Source organism: Ascoidea rubescens (genome assembly GCF_001661345.1).
Source record: "Ascoidea rubescens DSM 1968 unplaced genomic scaffold ASCRUscaffold_12, whole genome shotgun sequence".
Classification (NCBI taxonomy): domain Eukaryota; kingdom Fungi; phylum Ascomycota; class Saccharomycetes; order Ascoideales; family Ascoideaceae; genus Ascoidea; species Ascoidea rubescens.
This window is the reverse complement of record NW_017962924.1, coordinates 394926-416051: the sequence shown is the minus strand read 5'-3', so window position 1 is coordinate 416051 and position 21126 is coordinate 394926. Positions and strand designations below refer to the sequence as shown.

The window sequence follows — 21126 nt, the reverse complement described above, 5'->3', positions numbered from 1 at the left end:
CGTAATCCTGCGTTTGGCCCAGGTAGCATTTGGTCAACTTATCCCATACTATTGTTTACGCAAATTATATGATACAAAGAGTGTAATTACCAAAGTTAACTACCGTGTACCATGAACCAAAAGGTGGGCAATTTGTTATAACTATCTGTTATTTAAACAACCATTTAAACAATCCTTTTTATTTCAATTATTTTTAAAACTCTCAATGGGAATTGAAATCTTGGTCTCTTGCTAGTAATAGTGTGACTGTGACCTATATTATATTCTGTTCTATTCTTTTCCTGCTCTAAATTATGTACCACATACTATGTTATAATATATTATAATAAATAATGATATATAATGATTTATATAAATAGGTATATATATATATTCCTATATATACATTGGTAGCTCTAATAACCAATTACTAATCCCTTATTGCTAATGAAAACTATTGTTGCTCTAATTACTGTGTTTGGCGTTTTAAACTTACTGTTATCGCACCAACTTTTGGACTCCTGAGTCTTGGTGTCTCAAAAAAAGTTTACTTGAAAAAAGAACTTTATTGTAAGTGATTCATGATTAATTAGCCAATAACAACAAGCTTTTTTATTTTAATCTTTTTGTATTAATTTTTTCCACCTATTCTGTTTTCCCTAACAGTTTTAAGAATTTTTCAAGAAAATTTTATTAACATTTTGTACTACCAAGCTTATTTTTTGATATCTCAACTGACCCATTCAAGTGTTGGATCAGAATTGAATTGGTTCAAAAACTAATCTGCAATCTATAATAATATATCAATATATTAATAATAATCCAATTCATTTCATTTCAATTGCTCTTCCTTTTAATTGGAATACAAATTAAGATGCCTTATCAATGGAACTATTGAAAAATCATTTTTCATCTTCATGATCCCATAAATGTTTCAATTTTTATTATAGTTAGTCTATTAATATTATATTTTATTTTATTATATAATAATATATAATAATATATAATACATCTTACTTTACCACACTACTGTTGAAGTAAAAATACAATTACATTACGAAACCTTTTTAAAGCCCACTTTACATTAAAGTTTACATCTGCCAATAATATCTGCATTTATTTTCTTTCTTTTCTTTTCTTTGGAATTTCTTTTGTTTTTCAATAAAGATATCAAGATAATAAAAAACAAAAAAAAAAAAGAAATTTCGTTTTGTTTTATCATATTCAACAAATGATTAGTATCCCCAATAAAGTAATCAGCAACTTGATACACTGTTACCACAATAATAGCATATTAGTACAACTAATGCAACTATAATTAGCAATAGAATTACTCTCTTGTAGCATCTATTTCTCTATTGGATTTATAAATTATTTACTTGCCTACTTTTTTTTTTCCCTTTTCTTGCTTTGGGTCCAGGAAGTTGATATTTTTTTCGGTAGGCAGGGAATTGCAACGATTTACTGCCATACTGAGTTAAATGCAAACTCTCTATCAACTCTATCAACTCTATAGCTTACCTTGTGGCTATTCTGCTGAATAATTTGGCTCATTCTTTTGAGGGTGAACAATACGTACTATCTAATTTATTACACTACAAGCATTCTACAAACCCTTTAAGCTATTATTCTTGTTCTCACAATGTTATTGTCCAGATATTTATCACAACCGTCATAATAATATTTAGTATAACCATGTTTAATAGATAAATAAATAAATAGATGAATAAATTGAATAAATTAATTCATCAATTTATTCATCATTTATTTATTACTTTTTTTTCTTTTTTTACCAAAATTTGAGGACTTTTTATTCTTCCTTTAGTCAATTTTACCTTTTCCCCATTTATTATTGTGTTTATAAAGCTCTTTCAAATTCCCTCCATCTCTTGTTTTTTTGGTACATTACTTGTCCTACATTCTATTTCCATTTCACTTCTCACCTTTATCGATTCCCAGATTCATACGCTCAGGGTTTCTATGACTGCTAAAAAATATTATTTGTTAATCTTTTATTAATCCTTTACTACTCTTTTACAATTCTTCAGAAATGCAATATTTCTTTAAAAAGCACATTTCAATTACTATAACTGCTACATCAACCCGTTATATCAATACTGGCAGGTTTACATCTTGTTTCACAATACATCTACCAAACGTAACCACGCACCAATCCCTCTCATAAATAAAGTAGACTCATTTTAGATCCGCCATTTGAACGAATCTAGACAATTTTTTTTCAAATGAGCAAAATTCTTTATTTTTGAATTTTCCCAGTTTTCCATTTTTCAGTTTTCCAATTTTCCATTTTCCATTCTTTTCCATCTCTTCAAGATTACCTTAATATCCCTTCCCATTTCATATTCTTTAGTCCTTTAATTACTAACACAATACTGCTGTTGGATGCTATTTTGAAGCTCCAACTGGAATGAATTCTTGGATCTTCATGCTAACAAGAACAATTAAGCCATTACTCAACCCCCCAAAGGCTTTATTTTCCACTCTATTGCTCTGATGTCGCCCACCTAATCTGGTATCGCTATCAAACTGTCTTGATATCAAGATATCAAGATATCAAGACATCAAGTTTCTGTTCGTCGTCTTTCAGGTTTTGTTTTTCCCTGTACCTGGCCCAAACTGCGGTCCCGCTTTGTAGTCATTCCTCTGCCAAATCTGCCACACAGCGCACTCCCCACGAGAACCTCCAAGAATTGTGGCGGCTCAAATTCAGAAAACATCCTTCTGGCTTTAATTGATGTTTATTTCTCTTTTTCCACCAATCAGCTCCGTTCGCACTCGCTCAGAAGACGAATTTCCCAGCTACTCACTTCCTTGCATGGCTTCTCTCTTAGCGTCCTTTGCTTCCCTTCCCGCCCGACTTCTATTAAAAGCAATCCCATTTCTTTGTTTTGTATTGTTTGTCTGTTTCTCACTTCTTGATGCTATCACAATTCTCACCTTCTACAGTGACAAAACACACCTGAATCCCTTGGCTTACATAATCGCCTCGACTCTTTTCCATTGCAGCCTATCCACTCCTCTGCAGTTCCAGCACTCAACCCAATTTCCTGCTCTGTCTATTTACTATTGTTCTTTAACTCACTTTATTCTTTATCCTTTTTCCGCTTCCATTCCACATCCGCACGCGGATCCCATATCACATGATCAGTTGCGGATGTTTTCACGGATATCACCACACAGCGACCGCAACGTTATCACGTGCCCACATCATCTTTAGAAGAGAAAAAAACTAAAACAAAATTAAAGATTTCTTTTTCATTCAAAGCTCACTCAATTGAATTCAATTAAATTAATTCAAATTAATCTCTTTCTTCTGCCACAATGGCTTATAATCCGAGAAAGAGGCCTCATAAAACCGATGATACAAAAATCTACGGCTATAACAGTGGTTACAATGCTGGATACCTGAATAATAATTACCAACACCAACATCAACCCCAACCCCAATCCGAAACGCTTACTATTGAAGATTTTACCCAAATTTTTTGTTCTCAAATTGCTTCAATTGGCGAACCAGATGATAAACTAAATGATGATATTCCCTTGGTAGAACAACTTGAAACCTGGAGCAATGAAATTAAATCTCATTTCGATGCTTCCGATTATTTTAGAGATAATGTTTTATTACATATCTATGCCATCATAACTGAACAACCCCATAAAATTCTCTTAATAGCCTCTTTAATTCAAGTTTCAGTCTCAAAATATCACCCAATTGCAAACTATTTCATGGACTATTTTCATCAGAAATTGGTTGATTTATTCAATTTGTCCAAATTAGACACCTCCTCGGATCTCTTGATCATTAACCAAAAAAACAAATTCTATCGCCAATTAATCTCCGACCTTAAAAATCAAGGTCTATGGAATAACATTAAATCAATTCTTAAACTCTTATCTTGCTTAACCACTTTTATAGACAAAAACTTGATTCTAAACATCTTTCAAGGTTTAATTGATCTATCAATCGATTTACAAAACCAATATCTATTAATTAATGAAAACAAAAATTCCCCACTAGCTCAACAAATTTACTACAACTCTTTAATCTCTCTACCTTACATCTTATTATTCCATTTAAATGACCCCGATAACGATAATACTCAATTTATTAACAACGTCAATAATTTGCTCTCAACCTCAAAAAAATTTAACTTAATTCCTCTTGACTCAACGACTCTTTACGATCCTTTTATTAACCCAAAAAATATTGTATCCGACTCAGATCCAAATTATCATCTAAAAAATAATATTCAAAGAATCTCATCCGCTATCGATCAATTTTCAAAGAATAATTGGGCTTCTCTTTTTGAATTCTTTCCTGATATTCGTTCAAATATCTCCGAATATATAATTGATATCAATAAATCTTATCTCGAATCTCAAAAATCTCTTAATAATAATAATAACGATAACGATAATGATAATGATAATGATAATGATCAAAATAATCCAGAAACCGGAAATTCCGATAAAATTGAAACTGAAACTGAAATTGAAATTGAAAATCAAAATAATAATACTATTGATAATGATACAAAAGCTATTTTTAAAAAATTTCCCGCAATCTTATTACCAACCGTTGATGAACTATTACCTTATGCTAATTTCGAAAATAATACTACCATCATCGATAACACTTGGAAAAATCCAAATTTATCTTTTCAAATGTTTCCTCCAAAGGAAAATGTTCAAATAATTCCCGACATCAATTCTTTTCAATATCTTTTAATCAATGATCTTCTAAAGGACCTTATAATCTCAATGGATTATAACGTCTTTCAGATTGTTTTGAAATTTTCAACAATTCATCTATACTTTAAAGATAAAGTGTTTCAATCTTCTTTGAAATTACAAAATAATAATCTAAATCAAGATACTAATGATCAAAGCATTCAAAAGGCGCCATGGAAAATCGAGCACGTTATTGTCGAAACTATTTTTGCTTTATTATTTCAATTACCCAAGGGGCCTCAATCCTTTGTTTATTATATGAATCTTTTAGTTCAGTGTTGTGCAGAATCATCTTCTAAATTTGCTCCAATTTTTGGGATAATTATTAGGTTTTGTTACCGAAACTTATTTAATTTGGATTTTGAATTAAGGTCCAGATATTTACACTGGTTTACTTTTCAATTGAGTAATTTTCGGTTCATTTGGAAATGGTTTGAATGGACCAATGATTTAAAATTTTTTAAACAAAATAAAATTTCTTATCATCCCAAAATCATTTTCATTAAAAACTTAATTTTAAATGAATGTATCTATTCAAACAAATCAACCGTTGAAATTAATTTAATTGAGGAATCGAAGGAATATTTAAATTATACCTTATTTACTAAAACTCAAATAATTAATTATGATAAGGACTTATTCAATAACTTAATTCAGTTTAATGATGAAAATTATGAAGTTCATTATAATTCACATGATAAAATTGATTCACTATTCACTACTCTTTCTGATGCAGAAAAATTGAAAACTCAAATGAAAAATTTTATTGAGACTGTTAGCTCGAATTCTCTAAATGGCTATTCATTTCTTAAACATCATCATTTATTAAAATCTTCTATAAATGATTTAAATGATAAAAATAATAGTAATCTTAATTTTCACAAGATTTTTATTAATTTATTTTTTCAAGTTATTGCAGCATATTCTCCGGGACGTGTTTCGGAGGTCTTTCAGTTTATACTTGGTTTTGCTATTTTCATCAAATATATTTTAGGATTGCCATTAGAAAAAAGGGAAATAGATGATATTATCTTTGAGGTAAATAAAACCTTTGAAATTGATACAACTGAAGGCCCAACTGAAGATCCAATCAAAGGTTCAATTAAAGATTTAATAGAAACCAAAGTTAAAAATTATGAATCAATAAATGAAGAAGAACAAGTTATTAGATCAGTTTGGGCATTAGAGGCAGTGTTTAGATGTTGGAATGAGTTGCCATTAAGTTGTTTTGTTTTAATTGATTTTCTAAGAAAATTCAAATTAATATCATATAAATCAATTATTAAGTTTTTATTTAAAGATTCAAATAAAGCTGAAGAAGAGTATAGATGCAATTTAATTATGAATTTTTTAGCATCTGATAAGTTATATTATATGTTAAATCATATCAAAAAATTAAAAATTGAGGAATCAAATCCTTTGTTTAAATTTGTTTTCTTAGAGTTTTTGAATTTATTGAAGAATACTATTGAAGTTTTAGGTATAAAAGAAAAAATTGAATATCCTGAAGAGCCTGATATTCCACCTCCAATCCAAAATATTAAGCCAGCTATAGTTGAAGAGGAAATTGAACAGGAAGAGGGAGAGGAAATTGAACAGGAAGAGGGAGAGAAAATTGAACAAGAAGAGGAAGAGGAAACCAAACAAGAGAAAGAAGACAAAGATATTGAAATCAAGAATGATAAAAATAGTCAAGGTGATAAAAGGATGGAAGGTGAAAAATTATCAGAAAATATTATAGTTGACAAAGATGAAGAGGTGTTTTTTGATGAAAAATTCTCAAGTGAGGAATATGACTTAAGATGGAAATATCATACCATTATGGGTTTATTCAAAACAATAATTAGAAATTATTCAAATAATTTAGTTTTAATTAAAGAAGAATTGGTTGAAAGTGAAGAATTTGTTAATTTTGAGCACGAAGATACAAAACTACAAATTAAGGCTTGGTTGGATTTATTATAAAGAAGTTAATTTAATGTAATTCAATGTTTTTCTGTTTTCTTGTTTTTTTTTATTTTTTTATTTTTTGTCTTTATATGTATACATATCTTCAAATTAATAAAGACAGTAAAGTTATCAAAATTTCAATTTATTGAATCCTTTATTTGAATTATGAATTGAGAAAATAAAAAAAATGATATCAGTGGGAAAAGAGAGAATATATTATACAAAAAAAATAGACAAAAGTGATAAAAAAAAAAATCAATGGATAAAATTATGATTTTTTATGTGAATAGATTATATTTGAAATTTCTTTTTCGATCTTCTATTTTTAAGAAGGATTTTTTGTTTAACTTTAGTTATTTGTTGTTCTTGATCATCGGATTCACTTTCCATGCTTTCCATGTCTTCATCGTCAGATTCAATATCACTTATTTCAAATTGATCATCACTTTGAGCTTGAGCTTGAGCTTGAGCTTGATCATCATCATCATCATCATTAATTTTTTCCAATTTAGCTTGTTTTTTAGTTAATTTCTTTGCAATTTCGACTTCTCTCATTCTAAGTAATTCGGGGTTATCTTGGACCAATTTTTTATCCAAAGCTAATTGTCTTTCTTTGTTGCCCTTCATTCTATTTTTATAGAATGCCTTTTCTCTCTTAGCTCTAATTGCTTCTATTCTTTCCATTGCATTCAAAGTTGTATTGACCAAGTTTCTGTCATAACGTACAGGAATATTTCTCTTTGAAGCAAAAGTCAAGGTTGAATCGACGGTTAATTCTTTGCCGGCAGATTTTCTGAATGCTTTTGTCCATTTTAATTTACGTGGATTACGACGATGTTTAAAAGCTTTATGACATTTAGAACGACAAAAGCGAAATTCTTTAGCATCGTTACGCACAAACATTATACCATGACCAGGCTAATTAAAATAAAAATAGGAATAAAATAATCTGATTAGTATTTGAAATTGAAATTGAAATTGAAATTGAAATTGACATTGACATTGACATTGAGACTGAAAAGAATTACCGAATGTAATAAAAACATACGTATACTGGAGAAGAACAAAAATGGCAGTGATAAATTCTCATTTTTGATATATAGTTTGTTTATTAAAAATAAAAATAAAAATGAAATATAAGGATAAATTGATAAATAAAAAAAATTCAAATCATTGAAAGAAAATTTCACTAAATTTTTTTTCATTTACATGCACAGCACGCGTCATTACGCATTGATATATCACATGATGAGATAAACGTGACTTTGTGTTTTTTCTTTGACTTTTTTTTCTTCTGAGAAGAAATATCAGATCGAAAAAGAAGATATTGAATCGAATTTTGTTAAGTTTTGAAAACAAGAGGATAATACAAGACATCAATAAAAATTAGAAAAACAGAAGCAATTTAACTTTTTTTTTGGATAGGAAAATGGATCATCAAAACACAGGGCACGAAATTTCGACATTGAGTAGTACAGATCAAGTGCTACAGAGCGACCAACAACAACAATTGCAACAGTTACAGTATGCGCAGTACAAACCGCAGTTTTTGAATCAACAACAGCAAGCACAGGTAAACAAACCGGCACCAGGGACAGCAGACTACTATTTTGATCAGGTCGTGAATACATGCTCAGAACACCCAGTGTTATCTAGTGTGGGAGGGCTCGCGTTGATATATTTTGCCAGTGGGTTTATCAAGTCCAAACAACCGGGAATCAATGGAAGAGCGTTTTTGAAGGGTGGATTTGGCAACAAAATGTCAGCAAACGAAGCACTTCAGATCTTGAATCTCAGAGAGAGCACCTTGACCAAAACTAAGTTGAAGGAGAGCCACCGAAGAATCATGTTGTTGAACCACCCAGACAAAGGTGGTAGCAGATATTTGGCCACCAAAGTCAACGAGGCCAAGGACTTCTTGGAGAAGCGTGGCGGATTGAAGAACAAATGAGCAGCGCAAGCACCACCAGCCACAGACAGCATCAGCACCAGCGGTGCGGTACATAGACCAATCCATGTATATACTTTTTTCCGCACTCGCTGGGCCTGCGGAGTGGGACTTGTTCCGCGTCCCTTCCTTCGCGGCACAAAGACGGAGCGGCTAGGCATTCGGCAGTTCCCGATTAGTCAGCGGCGACGGGACAAGGAAAGTTCCCTTTTTTCAGATCGGGAAACTATTAATAATCATCGGCTCTGAACTTTCTCGAGAGCGATCTGATGTATATATAATGGTTGATGTTTGCTTTGTGCTGTTCTCCCTCTCAATCTGTTGCAAGTCTTGTTGTGTAATTGATTCTCTTTTATTGTTGCCATGTTTCAAGCCTGCTTTTCCAAGTCCAACTGGACAGTCAAGTATGACCCAGTCCTCAAATCCAACTACTACTATAATTCAGCTAATGGCGAAGTTCAATTCGACAATCCCAATGAGGTCAAGGCCAGTTCTTATTCTATGATCAGAACAAACAGCTCGAAGTCCTCTAAGTCCTTAAAGTCTTCCAAATCTTCCAAGTCCTCAAGATTCTCAATTACAAGATCATTCTCAAATCCGGGGTGTAAAGAAAATCTCAAAAAGCGTTCAGGCCTCAATTCAAAATTTGCAAAACTCTTATCAAAATTGGCCTTTCATTCTTCTAATAGCTTGAATTCGCATCCAAATAATGTATCTCAAATAAAGGACACAAACCAGCCAGATGTTCCGGTCTCAATTTCAAATGAAATCAATGCAATAACCGACAATTACAATAATGACCACTATAATAACAATAATTACATTTACAATAACCCAAATGATTCAAATATATCCTTTGCATCATATCTCTCATCCATACATTCAAATGATAATATTTCAATGACCTCAAATGCAAAGCTCTTTTATCATTATTCACCATCTCAAAATCATACTTCCTCAAATTCTTTTCAAGATTTTGATAATTATGACGATATTGATAACATAAAACAATCTCTAAATGTTTATTTTACAAATCAATTTCAACATAAACTTAGCAATGATTACCAAAGAGATAATATTGATGATGAAGATAGCTCAATAGATTATCTATATGATGATAACAATAATAGTAATATTTATAACGATGATATTGAAACAAGTGACTCAAACAGTATATCAACTAATATAATGTCCCAAAACTATCATTTTAATGATAATTTACCTCAAAAGCAAGCCTTTTTTACAATTGAAGATAATTCTCAACTAAATTCTCAAAATTATTACTATTAATTTCAATTTAGAATTATAACCCAATTAAGAATTGACTCTATTTTTCAATTTTCCTTTCTTTCCTTCCTTAACTATACTATGCTAATTATAATCCCTCATCCTATTATACTTTATGACCTTTTATACTCTTTCATGCTCTTTACTATTTCTCACTATTTCTTAATATTTTATTTTATTTTATTTTATTTCATTTCATTTCACTTCACTTCATTTCTCATTCTCTCACTCTCTGTATTATATTCAATTTATTCAATAACTTCTTATATGTAAATATTAATACGTTCTACTTATAATCTTATGCCTGGTCAACTATCTATTCGCCTACTAATATATATTCGATTTATTTAATATATATTACTATATCATTTATCTTTTTTTACCTCATTTGTAGTTTCTTCTTTACTTTCTTTATTCTCTTTACTCTTTTCCCTCTCTTCTTTCTCTTGTTCTTTTATTAACTCATTCATAAACCAAATAACGGTAACATAAAATAATATAGAAATTACAAATAAATTAATAAAATGAATTGAAAACCCAGATAAAAAAATCAACACCAAAAATATCACTATTAATGAAATAAACGAAAAATGTGTGGCTTTGATTAATGCTGGACTCAATCCAGTTGTAAAAATTGAATCGGCCAATTCATTTACAAACCCCATCTTTTAGTACTATTATATCAATTAAAACTAATCGTGTCAACAACCTTCTTATATTGCCCTTTCAATTTTAGCTCTTCGTTACTTCAACTCTTCAACCAATTTTGACACCTGTATTTTAAATAAACGATAAACAACTGAAAAAAAAAATTAATGCTCTTGAGATGATTTTCTCGATATGCTCCTAAAAAACACATCTTTAAGTCCGGGAAAAAAGGAAAAGGAAAAGGAAAAGGAAAAGGAAAAACATTGTTCCGCTCAGTTCCGTGACTAAGTGCTTATGTAAACAAACCTTATTCGGGGTTCTTCCTCAACTGTTTGGACAAACTCAATACTTTTAATGAGTATTAATGAGTATTAATGAATATTGATGATTTGAAATTATCTAACTGCTATTCTGGTTTCTTTGGCTGTAAACATCAAAATATGCTGCTCCTCGAATATACCCGAATAGCACATTGGAAATAAACACCCAAACAACGAGCCCAATTCCTCCAACTAACAACGCTTTAAACCCGATTGGTTCAATTAATGAATTTATAACTTGTCCTAATGTTTCTGCTCCAATGCTCGAGTTATAAAACGCTGCATTGAAATCCTTATTAAAACATTTACTCCATTCTAAACATCTTTTCTCTAATGCTGGAACAACATTTTCTGGCTCACAATGATTTTCAACATATTGTTTTTTGCAAATTAATGCTTCTAGCATTAAATCTTCAGTCATTTGTTGTAATCTCAATGAAATATCATTTTTAATCGTTCTGTAAAGACTTATAATTAAATATATTATAAGAGTGCTTGTCATTATATTTACAATTAATTGAATATATGATGATATAACATATGGTAAATATCTTGCAGGATTTTCATGATAAATATTTTCATCGAGTATAAATTTTGAATTGAATTTGTTATTTTTGGCTCCATTATTATTATTGTTATTATCATTATTATTATTATTATTATTATTATTAGTAGTAGTAGTAGTATTGTTATTAAATGTCGTATTCATCTTTGAATTGAATTCCTCCAAATATGATTGGTTTATTCTGTTATTATATGGAGAATAGATCAATGAAGGTGAGGCAATTGGTGATGACATGTAATAATGATTATGAACTTGAAAAGATGGTGAATTTAGTATATTATTATCATTGTATTTACTCCAACTTCTCAGTCTATTTTGTTTTCTAAATTTTTGAGAATTGATTGAATTCTCATGATTTCTGTAATTCACTGAAGCATTATCATTATCGTTATCAATACTATCATTATATTCAAAATCACTTTCAATATCACTGTCACCATTGATATAGCTGTTATTATGAATATTATTATCAAAGTCTTGATCATAATCAGAGTGTTTTTTGGTAGAAGTTGTATTTTTTTCATTATAAGATCGACCATTTATTTCATCATAGGACTGATCGGTATTTAGTTCAGTTTTGTCTGTATTGTTTTTATGATTTTTTAGAATATTTTGAATAATATTTTGATTGTTATTAATAATGAGGTGTTGATTTTCAATGGAATTTATCGCTAATGCATTGACTCTATTTTGAATTAATGGAATTAAAGCTTTTTTTTCAGGGGAGTCAAATAATGTTTTCTTTTGGGCAGCAAGTTTTATTCCCAATAAAGTAGGAGAGAATATTTTTTTTGTAGTATTAACAATTGTTGATATTGTTGAATTTCCTGCCTCTGGATCTTCATCATTTTCATCTTCTTGACTATCTTGACTATCTTGACTATCTTGATTATCTTGATTCTTTTGATTGTCTCGATTGCTTTGATTATTTTTATTATCTTGATTTTCATTAATTAGTTGTGAATGGTTATTATTATTCTGACCATTATCATAATTTGAATTGATTGGATTAAATGATAGTGTTGAATCATTGATACTTGAAAGAGTGAAATTTTTAAGAAAATCTGTTTCAAATGAGGGATTGATATTTCCACTATTACTGCTGGAATTTTCTTGATTAATATTATGAGCTTCTGGCTCATTTGCTTCGTCAATGACACTATTTAAATTAGTTGATTCATTATATTTATTATTAACATTGATAAAAGAAATTTGATGATCTGTATCTTTTGTTATATTATAATTAGTGGTTTCGTCACCATTTTTCTCAAAACTTGCAATTGTTGAACCCTCAATTGACATTTTTCTTCACTTATTACTTCTATTTATCAATTCAAATTTGGGATTTTGATTACAATTGAGTTATTCTAAATAAGTAAACATAAACAACAGAAAACAAAGCAACAAAGCTCCTTTTGAGGAACGAACCATCGGTTGAAAAAAAAAAGTCAGGTGACAAACCGGTTCACTATTCATGGAATGATATGTTACATTGGGAAATAACAGGATTCTATCATTCACGGGGTCTGCAATTCAAGTCATAGAGAAGTCTTTTTTTGCAGCTATTTCTCTTGATTTGAAAATCAGAGAGATAAAAATCAATGAAATAATAATTAAAAAGTCAAAATTTTCTTTTTTGTTATTTTTTCTTTTATTTAATTATTATAATAAGCTTAATTCAAGTTTCTTCTGGAACAAAGAAAAGAAAATAGTGTTTAATAAATCGGGGACTCAAGCATGGTTCCCAAAATGGCAAATAATAATGCTGCGTTGTGGGGTCCCTCAGAAAATTTCATCGGCACCTCTGTAATCTGAACTGGATTACGATGCAACTAAACGCGGTGTTAGAAAGTCGGTGTTAAAAAGTCGGTGTTCACCCCTAATATATGGAATCGTTTAATCGTTGCATTAGTTTGTTCTACTTTGCTATTGCTTTTTGCTGTCTTCAAAACAGTTGTTTATTCATGTTAGTTAGATAATAAATATTTCCCACAAATTCAAGAGTATTCAGCATCTTATATATCAACTCCTGCAAGAATTGCATGCCTTCTGCAGCTCCAGTCTAACGCAGGTTTCTGCACGGCCTCAGGTTCAAACCTCATTTCAACGTTGCATGCTTATGTAATCTTGAGTCAAGCGGTGTCTTTAGCAGAACAAAAGCAAACATGGCAATATCAGTTCTTTTTTGGGATGAAAATGTCATATTTCTCTGTTCCTTCTTGTTTGTTTTGCATTTTTATTTGAAAAACCATTTCAATAGGAACGAGATTCTATTGGAGATTAATTCTTAACTGCGTAGCTTTGATTTGAGACGATTTCACAACACTGAGAATGGTTGCAGATGCTGCATAACATCCTGAGCAAATTTTCACGTTTATATTTTGTTTTTATTTTTAATTTTCACGATTGTATGTCCATAAAAACGATAGCGAAGATTGTTCGAAATTCAGTCTATTAGAATGGTCAGAGAAAGCAGCTTATTGTAGACTATAAAGACAGCAAACAGAAGGAACTTCGTTTCCAAGCCCGAATATATTTGAAAGCTGGATTTATCGCACTATCTCAGAGCTTGGATCTATTTCAAAGCTATTTTCTGCCATGAAAAGAAAAAACTGCTTTCATTGATTTTAAAAGCTTTCTCTGTTTTTCCCAACTGCTGACAAATCTGCCGTGGATTTTCTCCTTTTACATTGCACATTCAGTTTTATATAACAGCTCATAGTAAAAAAAAGCTTTGTTATACCAAAAGAATTTTTCTTCTTGATTTTTTTCTTGATTTCTTTTCACAATAAACTGTTTTTATTTAAAAATATTTCTGATCAGAACATATTCTAAGATATTAAAAATCTTAAAAGCAAATATAATAACAATAACCCCGAAAAAATTAGCTCAAAGGACAAGTTTTTCCCTCTTTAAAAAAGAAGAATTTGCTCTCTAAAAACATTATCAAAAATAATTTATTTCATAAAAGTTTATTATTCACAACAATAAAATAAGCACTAAATTAACATAATTGCAAATAAAATTGCTTAAAAACTCATTAGAAATTTTTTTATCACTCAACTAAAATGGTGCTTCTTCTGCTGCTGAAGACAAAGGAAAGGAAATTGAGTTAAAGAGAACTCTAAATTAGATGTGTAATTTATGATTTTATTTATTGTTGTGAAATGCTTAAGCAATGATAGCTGTTGCTTTTTCATATTCCTCTGTATATTGCTGTATATATGGCCTTTTCAAAGTTTCTGGTGTTATGGGGCTGACCACAAATCAAAAATGTGCTTCTAATAAATTTAGTTAAAGATATAGAATTTTTGAGAAACTCACTATCTGATTAGTTTCATTAGTTAAATCTTTTAAATTTTAGAAAGATTAGAATTGTGATTAATAAGTAAAAAGAATAACCTACTTCAGACTCTATTTCAAGATAGTTAAAGTGAGATTTCAGCCTAATCAAACTCCTTAATCAAGCCTCACACACAAACCCACAAATTCGTTACTTAACTTTGACAAAGCATTAAAATGATAATTTGATTGAAGAATAGTTTGAATAAAAGCTTCCTTTATTATGATCACATTTTTTAAACAGAATAATAACAAAAAGGAAAAAAGGAAAAGAAACTAAGAACTATTAATAAAAATTTATTGTTTCAATATTAACTTCATCAATACTTCAAACTTTTATATTTCTATTCTTATCTTTAATTTTTGGTTTTCAAAAATTTACTCCAATTACTGCAAAGATAAAAATAACCTTCAATTAAAAAAATTTTAATTCAATTTTAATTCAATTTCAATTACTTTTATTTTTGCTTTATTTTTTTTCTGATTATATTTTTTCTGTTCTGTATGATTGTTAGTTTTCGTTTTGTTTTCATATTTATTTAGCTCTCTAGTTGTTTCATCTTTGAAATATAGACAAATTAATGTTTTAAAGAGATCAAAGCTCCCAATAATAATAATAATAAGAGATTTTTATCATTGATATTGCAATTATTATTTCTAAAAGTCTTTTTTTTTTTAATTCTTCTAATTGATATTGATTTTTATTATGAAATATAAGTTTATTATTATGATATTTACTCAATTTATGATAATTAAAATTTTGTTTATTTATTAAAGACATTACTTAACTGTCCTTCTTTAGCTAAAATACTCAGTCATCCAAACCTCAAAAGTGTTAATAAGATTAAAATTATAATGCAATACAAAACAGAATAGAATAGAATAACATAATATAAAGTGATAGTTTAGTTTATTTTTAAAACTATGCAAATCAAAATTTCTTTCAATTACACAAAATCTAAGGTTTACTTTCTTAATGAGTAATATTTAAGTTTATGTCTCATAAAACCCTGGAGTAACTGTGGTTGATCAAGTACTACCTCATATATTGGATTGACTTTAGAAGATTATCATTTTGAGTGTCTGTCAAATAACAAGGTTTTTTTTATTAGAAAAGGAATAGCAGACTGATAATAATCTGGGAGAAAAATTTTTAAAAGGATAATATGGCTGGATTATAATTTTGATTATAATTTGAGTTAAAAGTGCCTGTTCTTTGTTTATTGGTGATTTCATTTGTCTATCTGATTAGAAGATTTATTTGCTTTTAAAATGAAATAATTCCGGATTTCTATTAAAGATAAACAAATTGATGATTTATTTTATTATTGTTGTGTTGACTATGATGATGATTATAGTGAACTGGTATTGGTTGTTTTTTAAAAAACGTATTCAAGTTATAACGATGTTGATGTCCTTGCTTATAGGGCAATGGTATTTTGCTGGAAGTTATTTATTCAAATTATGTGTTAAGAGAAGGTGGTGAGAGAGCAAGAGAGAAAGATGAGGTTATGGTATTATGATAGTATTATGATGGCATAGGGTTGTGATATTACAGAGGTAAGAGGTTTGAAAGTGAGAAAGGTAAAAAAAAAATTTACATACAGCGGGCAGAAATCTTTCGTTTGACGTCAAACCGTTTTTTCTTTGTGGTATTTAAAAACCACTAAAACTTTCTCAAAGCATCTTTCATTAATTTATACGGGTGTTGAACTTTGTTTATGTTTTTTCTAAGTTTATAAATTGGTGAATTCATTTACTATGAGATACAAATTAAAAGGGAATTACAAATTAGGAGTAATTTGAATCGCAACAAATTAACAAATTAACAAAACAAGCAATTTCCAAATTTGATATTTTAAAACTGACTGAATTAGATTATTTTTCATTTTATTTCATTTTTTATTTTATTTTATTTTATTTTAGAGATTGATTTAATTACAATTGAGTAAAAAACATAATCAGATTGGTTTTATTTGAAAATATTGATGGTAATGGTAATGGGTGGGAATGAATATTAATGTTTTTTACAAAGATATAATGGAATTTCAATTGATATTTATTGTTAGATTATAGGGTGTTGTGAAGTACTAAAAAAAGATAAATTTGTTCTAATTGAAGTGGCATGTGTTTTGCACAGATATTTGGCAATTATTGATATTAGTAATAAAATAAATAAGACTTGCTTCCAGGGAGAATTGAAGAGAAAAGAAAAGAAAAAACGAGAATTGCAAAAAAAAAAGAAAGAAAGAAAGAAAGAAAGAAAGAAAGAAAGAAAGAAAGTTGCCGGGTTGGGGAATCGAAACTGGTACTTTTTTGTTTTGTTTTGTTTTTTATTTTTCTGTTTGCATATGCTATGTTTCAATATTAGGTGAAGCAAAGCAATGCACTGGGAGGAGGAACTTAAAATGCGATACAATAAGATGAGATAAGATAAGATAAGATAAGATAAGACAAGATAAGATAAGATATATGGAGTATAATCATTAATATAAAAAGAATGAATTGGTTATTAATCGAATATGATTATAATTATAAATAAGTATGATAGATTATTTATAATAAAGATATTGAGGATAATAAAAAGATATTGGATATTATATTAAGATACTAATATTGATTTCATTGGTTCTATTCTTTTAGATTCTATTCTATTCTATTCATTTTATTCATTTATTCAATCGATTAAATTATTTATGTTTGTTGTGATATATGTGGGATTTGGATGTTTAGAAAACGGATAATGGTGATTCGCATTGGGAGGTGAGTGAGAAATGAGGCGGAAAGGCGAAAAAAAGCAAACGACGCAAAGCTTGAGGGAAAGCGACGGTGGAAGGAAATGAGAAAGGGGAACTTTATTGGGGGAGGCTTGAAAGTGCAGAAAGTGGTGATGATTTGTACATGAAGGGATGTTTTGGGTGTGGATCTATAAAACGTATTGAGATTGACAGGAAATGTCTTAGTTGAATGTGATGGAATAGATGGTGAATGAGGATGGGGAAGTGATTTATAAAGTGATTTGTGAAGTGATCAGTGACGTTGGTGATTTGATTAGTTGTAATGGAGTAACAAGGTAACGAAGCGATTGGTTAAAATGGGAAATAAAATAATTGCAGTAATGTGTTTAATTAAAGAAGATAAAATGTTTAATTGAATAGAGCTGAACATATTGAACACATTTTATTGCTTGTTACGATATAATATAGTATAATATAGTATAATATAGTATAATATAGTATAATACAGTATAATATTTTGTATTGTATTATGATATCGGAATAACGTTAAAAATGAACGATTTTTTTTTTTATATTTTTACGAGTGTTCCGGAAAAGCAAACATAAGAAAAAGAAAAAAAAGGTGTACAGTTTAAAATTTAAAAAAAAATGAGAGAAGTTCAAAATTTTTGCAAAAAAAATTTGAAATCAATACAAAATTAGGTGAAAATCATTTGAAATAGTTAAAAAATAAAAAAATAAAACATTTGAGACCTTATGAACAAATTGGAAAGATGAAAAAATAAAAAAAATTGGAAAAAGATTAGAAGGAAAGTCTAAGTGAATACAGGCAAAGAAAATAGGACGATCTTTAAGAAATCAGAAAGAAAAAAAACCCAAACTAAAAAAAGGGTAATTGGGATTACTGTAGCATCATTAATATTGGAAATTGGGAAATGGTGAAGCCAGAGATTAGGGGATTATGAAATCACCAAATGTATGCCGAAAGAGCAAAGCGAGTAGTGAGGTAAAGGCAAATAGTGAGAAATAAGATTGATAAGTTAGTTGAGAGGTAACTTTGTTGGGGGTGAATCCCTGACGGAAAGTCGATAAAGTTGGAGGAATAACTTGAAACCTGTTACAGTGTACTGAGAAAACGAATTGAACCGATGGATCTTTGAAGCAAAACAAAAAAGAACAACAAAAAGAAAGCTCAAAAGACAACAAAAGAAGAAAACAAGGTTAGATTGGGATAGTGTAGCAGAGGGAAGCTGCCTGAACCAGGTTTTCGCGCTATTCAGCGATTATCAGAAGTGGGCGAGCTAAGAGTGAGGATTGAGGGTTCATGAAGTATATAACACCAGGTAATGTTACTGCAGTATTTGATTTTCCAGCAAGAGGGTTTCAGGTGGCAAGAATGGGCTAATTGAATAGAGGAAAGAATAAGAGTATGAGCTAGCCAGTTAGCAATCACCTACTAAACTACTAAACAACAAAGCGCTAGCCAGGCCGATCACCAAGAGTGCTTGTCCCGCCAATGGGAGCCAAGTATCGCAAGGTGTAGTTAATTGTATCTAATTATAATTAACTAATTAATTATAATTAATTACAGCTAATTATTATCAACTATAAATAATTATTGATTACTGTGGAAATGAAGTGAAAAGATCTGGAAACGATCTTGAGCGAGAATCATTAGAGAAATTGCTCAAGGAAAATGAGAGGTAATTTTAAGATTGCCCTGTTAGCAGAGGGCGACCTGTGTGTGGAAGTGAGAACAGCAAACCTTAATGGACCCAACAGCATAATGGCCAGCCCAGAATTACGATGATGGAATTGGAATGATTAGTGTTTCATAAAACAGAGAAAGTGACTTACCATTCCCTTGTTTTCGATATGACAACTGGTGCACACAGGACAATTCGGCGCTTGTGTCCTAGAGAGATTACTTGAGGTGTAAAATTGTGTTTGGATCAGTTTGAGTTGAGTCAGATTTGCTGGCAGCCAGTCTATTACCTGTTGCCTTTTCATTGGCAAGCAGAGCTGCTGTGGTTGCAATGAATAAAATAGACAAAGTGCTTGAAAGGGTTGAAATAGACGTAATACGAGTTGATTAGTCGGGAACACAACATTGTCGTTTCAATGGCGCCAAACAGACCAGTAGCGGACCAGCAGCGGGTGCCATTCGGGAAGCAACAGCATTTGGAGTGGAACAGAAGAGGAACTAGAGCTTCTCTGTGTGGGTCCAGCAGAGAGCAGCCCGATGAAGCAGGTAGGGCTCCTCTGTGTGGCGAGTGACACCGCTTCTCGTGGATGCCGGTAGATCCCTGCTCAAGTGGCATGTCGATATGACGAGTTCCGTTGCGCACCTGTCGGTAAGCAGCGAGCTGCATATGTGCAGCACAAGCTGCATGTGCACTTAAGACGAGTCTATGGCAGCAGCAGCGGCAGCACCCCGCTTGTGCCGGAGCGTTGTGCTGCTTGTGGTGTGCGTACACCAAAGAACAGAGGGGAAGGAAGCGCGGGCGACGAAAAAGCAGCAAAAAACGAGGAAAAAGCAGCGAGAAAAGGCTTTTGCAATGCTATCCGGATCGTGATCTGTCTTTTCTTCTTTTTCTGCCCCACTGAACTGCTTTTCCAGCTGCTCTTCTTTCTGAAAAATATATAAACACTCGATATTCTCTCTTTTTTCTCTTTTCTCTTGTAATTCTGCTTCAATTACTCCTTTTCTTTCTTGTAAATCCACTCTTCGGCTTCCTCTGCTTGTCTGCTTTTAGTTCCACTTCAATCTCGTTTGGATTCCTGATTAATTCCTGATTAATTCCCATTTCTTTCCCATTTTACTAGATTTTTGTTGGATTTTATTCAAATTCATTTAGACTCATTAAGATTCAGCAAAATCTATTAAAATTTATTGAAATTCATTTAATTTTAATTTTAATTTTATCCATTCAGATTCATTTCATTCACTTTAGTTTGATATTTCATGTCTTTTTACATTTCAAACAAAAAAATAACTTATTTAATTCAATTAAAATCAGCTAATTTTAAATTACTCGATCAGAACTATATTTTCTTTTCACTTTCTCTTCCTCTCTTATTTCCTTTTCAACTTTTAGGCCTAATCTACATATATTAATTCACTTATCCTCTTTACTGCTTTCACTAAAACTTTTAGCTTTCTTATAAATTAATTTAAATTTCATTTCGTTTTCGTTTTCGTTTTCGTTTTCATTTTCGTTTTTGTTTTCTTTTCTTTTTATTTCATTTCATTTCATCCTCCTCTTCCTCTTTTTCCTTATTTTGCTATAGATCCAATCAATTAATCCATCAATAAATCAACCAATAATTGCACAACCAACTCCTTCACCTCTCCACTTATTCCCTCCAATTACTTTCACATCCTCTACAATTCCAATCTAATCAAAAATAAAATTCTCACTCTACCACAGCATACTTTATATATCTCTCTTTCTTCTCTATTTACTGTCCTTGTCAAAAAGTTATCTCACATCTACTAATACATCACACCTCATTTGCCTTATTCCTCACTTTTATTAAATTTCATATCAATCCACTCCTGATCTTATATTTGCCTAAATTGCCATACCCCTT

At 30.3% G+C, this 21126-nt stretch overlaps 5 protein-coding genes across 5 annotated transcripts; 3 read left to right on the top strand and 2 right to left on the bottom strand.

The window, feature by feature from the left end:
• Nucleotides 1-3321: 3321 nt before the first annotated feature.
• Nucleotides 3322-6797, top strand: STO1 (Sto1p; the record flags this gene model as incomplete). The annotated part of the gene is made up of 2 exons (XM_020191262.1): nucleotides 3322-4330; nucleotides 4544-6797. 2 exons carry the CDS (start codon nucleotides 3322-3324, stop codon nucleotides 6697-6699), a joined length of 3165 nt encoding a protein of 1054 aa, XP_020045765.1. The 3' UTR covers nucleotides 6700-6797.
• Nucleotides 6798-6854: 57 nt separating this feature from the next.
• Nucleotides 6855-7808, bottom strand: RLP24 (ATPase-activating ribosome biosynthesis protein). The gene is made up of 2 exons (XM_020193759.1): nucleotides 7733-7808; nucleotides 6855-7602 (listed from the first exon to the last, which is right to left on the bottom strand). The coding sequence occupies exons 1-2, from the start codon at nucleotides 7772-7774 to the stop codon at nucleotides 6976-6978; spliced, it is 669 nt and encodes a 222-aa protein (XP_020045764.1). The 5' UTR covers nucleotides 7775-7808; the 3' UTR covers nucleotides 6855-6975.
• Nucleotides 7809-8003: 195 nt separating this feature from the next.
• On the top strand, nucleotides 8004-8655 carry ASCRUDRAFT_77188 (uncharacterized protein). Its single transcript, XM_020193758.1, has one exon. It carries the CDS (start codon nucleotides 8114-8116, stop codon nucleotides 8633-8635), a length of 522 nt encoding a protein of 173 aa, XP_020045763.1. The 5' UTR covers nucleotides 8004-8113; the 3' UTR covers nucleotides 8636-8655.
• Nucleotides 8656-8995: 340 nt separating this feature from the next.
• ASCRUDRAFT_9496 (uncharacterized protein) lies at nucleotides 8996-9922 on the top strand (the record flags this gene model as incomplete). Its single annotated transcript, XM_020195166.1, has 1 exon — nucleotides 8996-9922. The coding sequence occupies one exon, from the start codon at nucleotides 8996-8998 to the stop codon at nucleotides 9920-9922; it is 927 nt and encodes a 308-aa protein (XP_020045762.1).
• A 1095-nt stretch (nucleotides 9923-11017) lies between these two features.
• ASCRUDRAFT_21749 (Brr6/Brl1 family protein) lies at nucleotides 11018-11431 on the bottom strand (the record flags this gene model as incomplete). Its single annotated transcript, XM_020189705.1, has 1 exon — nucleotides 11018-11431. A coding segment is annotated over one exon (414 nt), but the record flags the coding sequence as incomplete, so codon positions are not given.
• Nucleotides 11432-21126: the final 9695 nt, after the last annotated feature.

What these genes read in the sequence shown, in the direction of transcription:
- RLP24 (XM_020193759.1), bottom strand. Translation starts at nt 7,774, where the DNA reads ATGAGAATTTATCACTGCCATTTTTGTTCTTCTCCAGTATAC. An exon ending in TTTGTTCTTCTCCAGTATAC is followed by an intron (nt 7,603 to 7,732) that starts GTATGTTTTTAT and finishes TATTTTAATTAG; the next exon opens with CCTGGTCATGGTATAATGTT.
- ASCRUDRAFT_77188 (XM_020193758.1), top strand. Translation starts at nt 8,114, where the DNA reads ATGGATCATCAAAACACAGGGCACGAAATTTCGACATTGAGTAGTACA.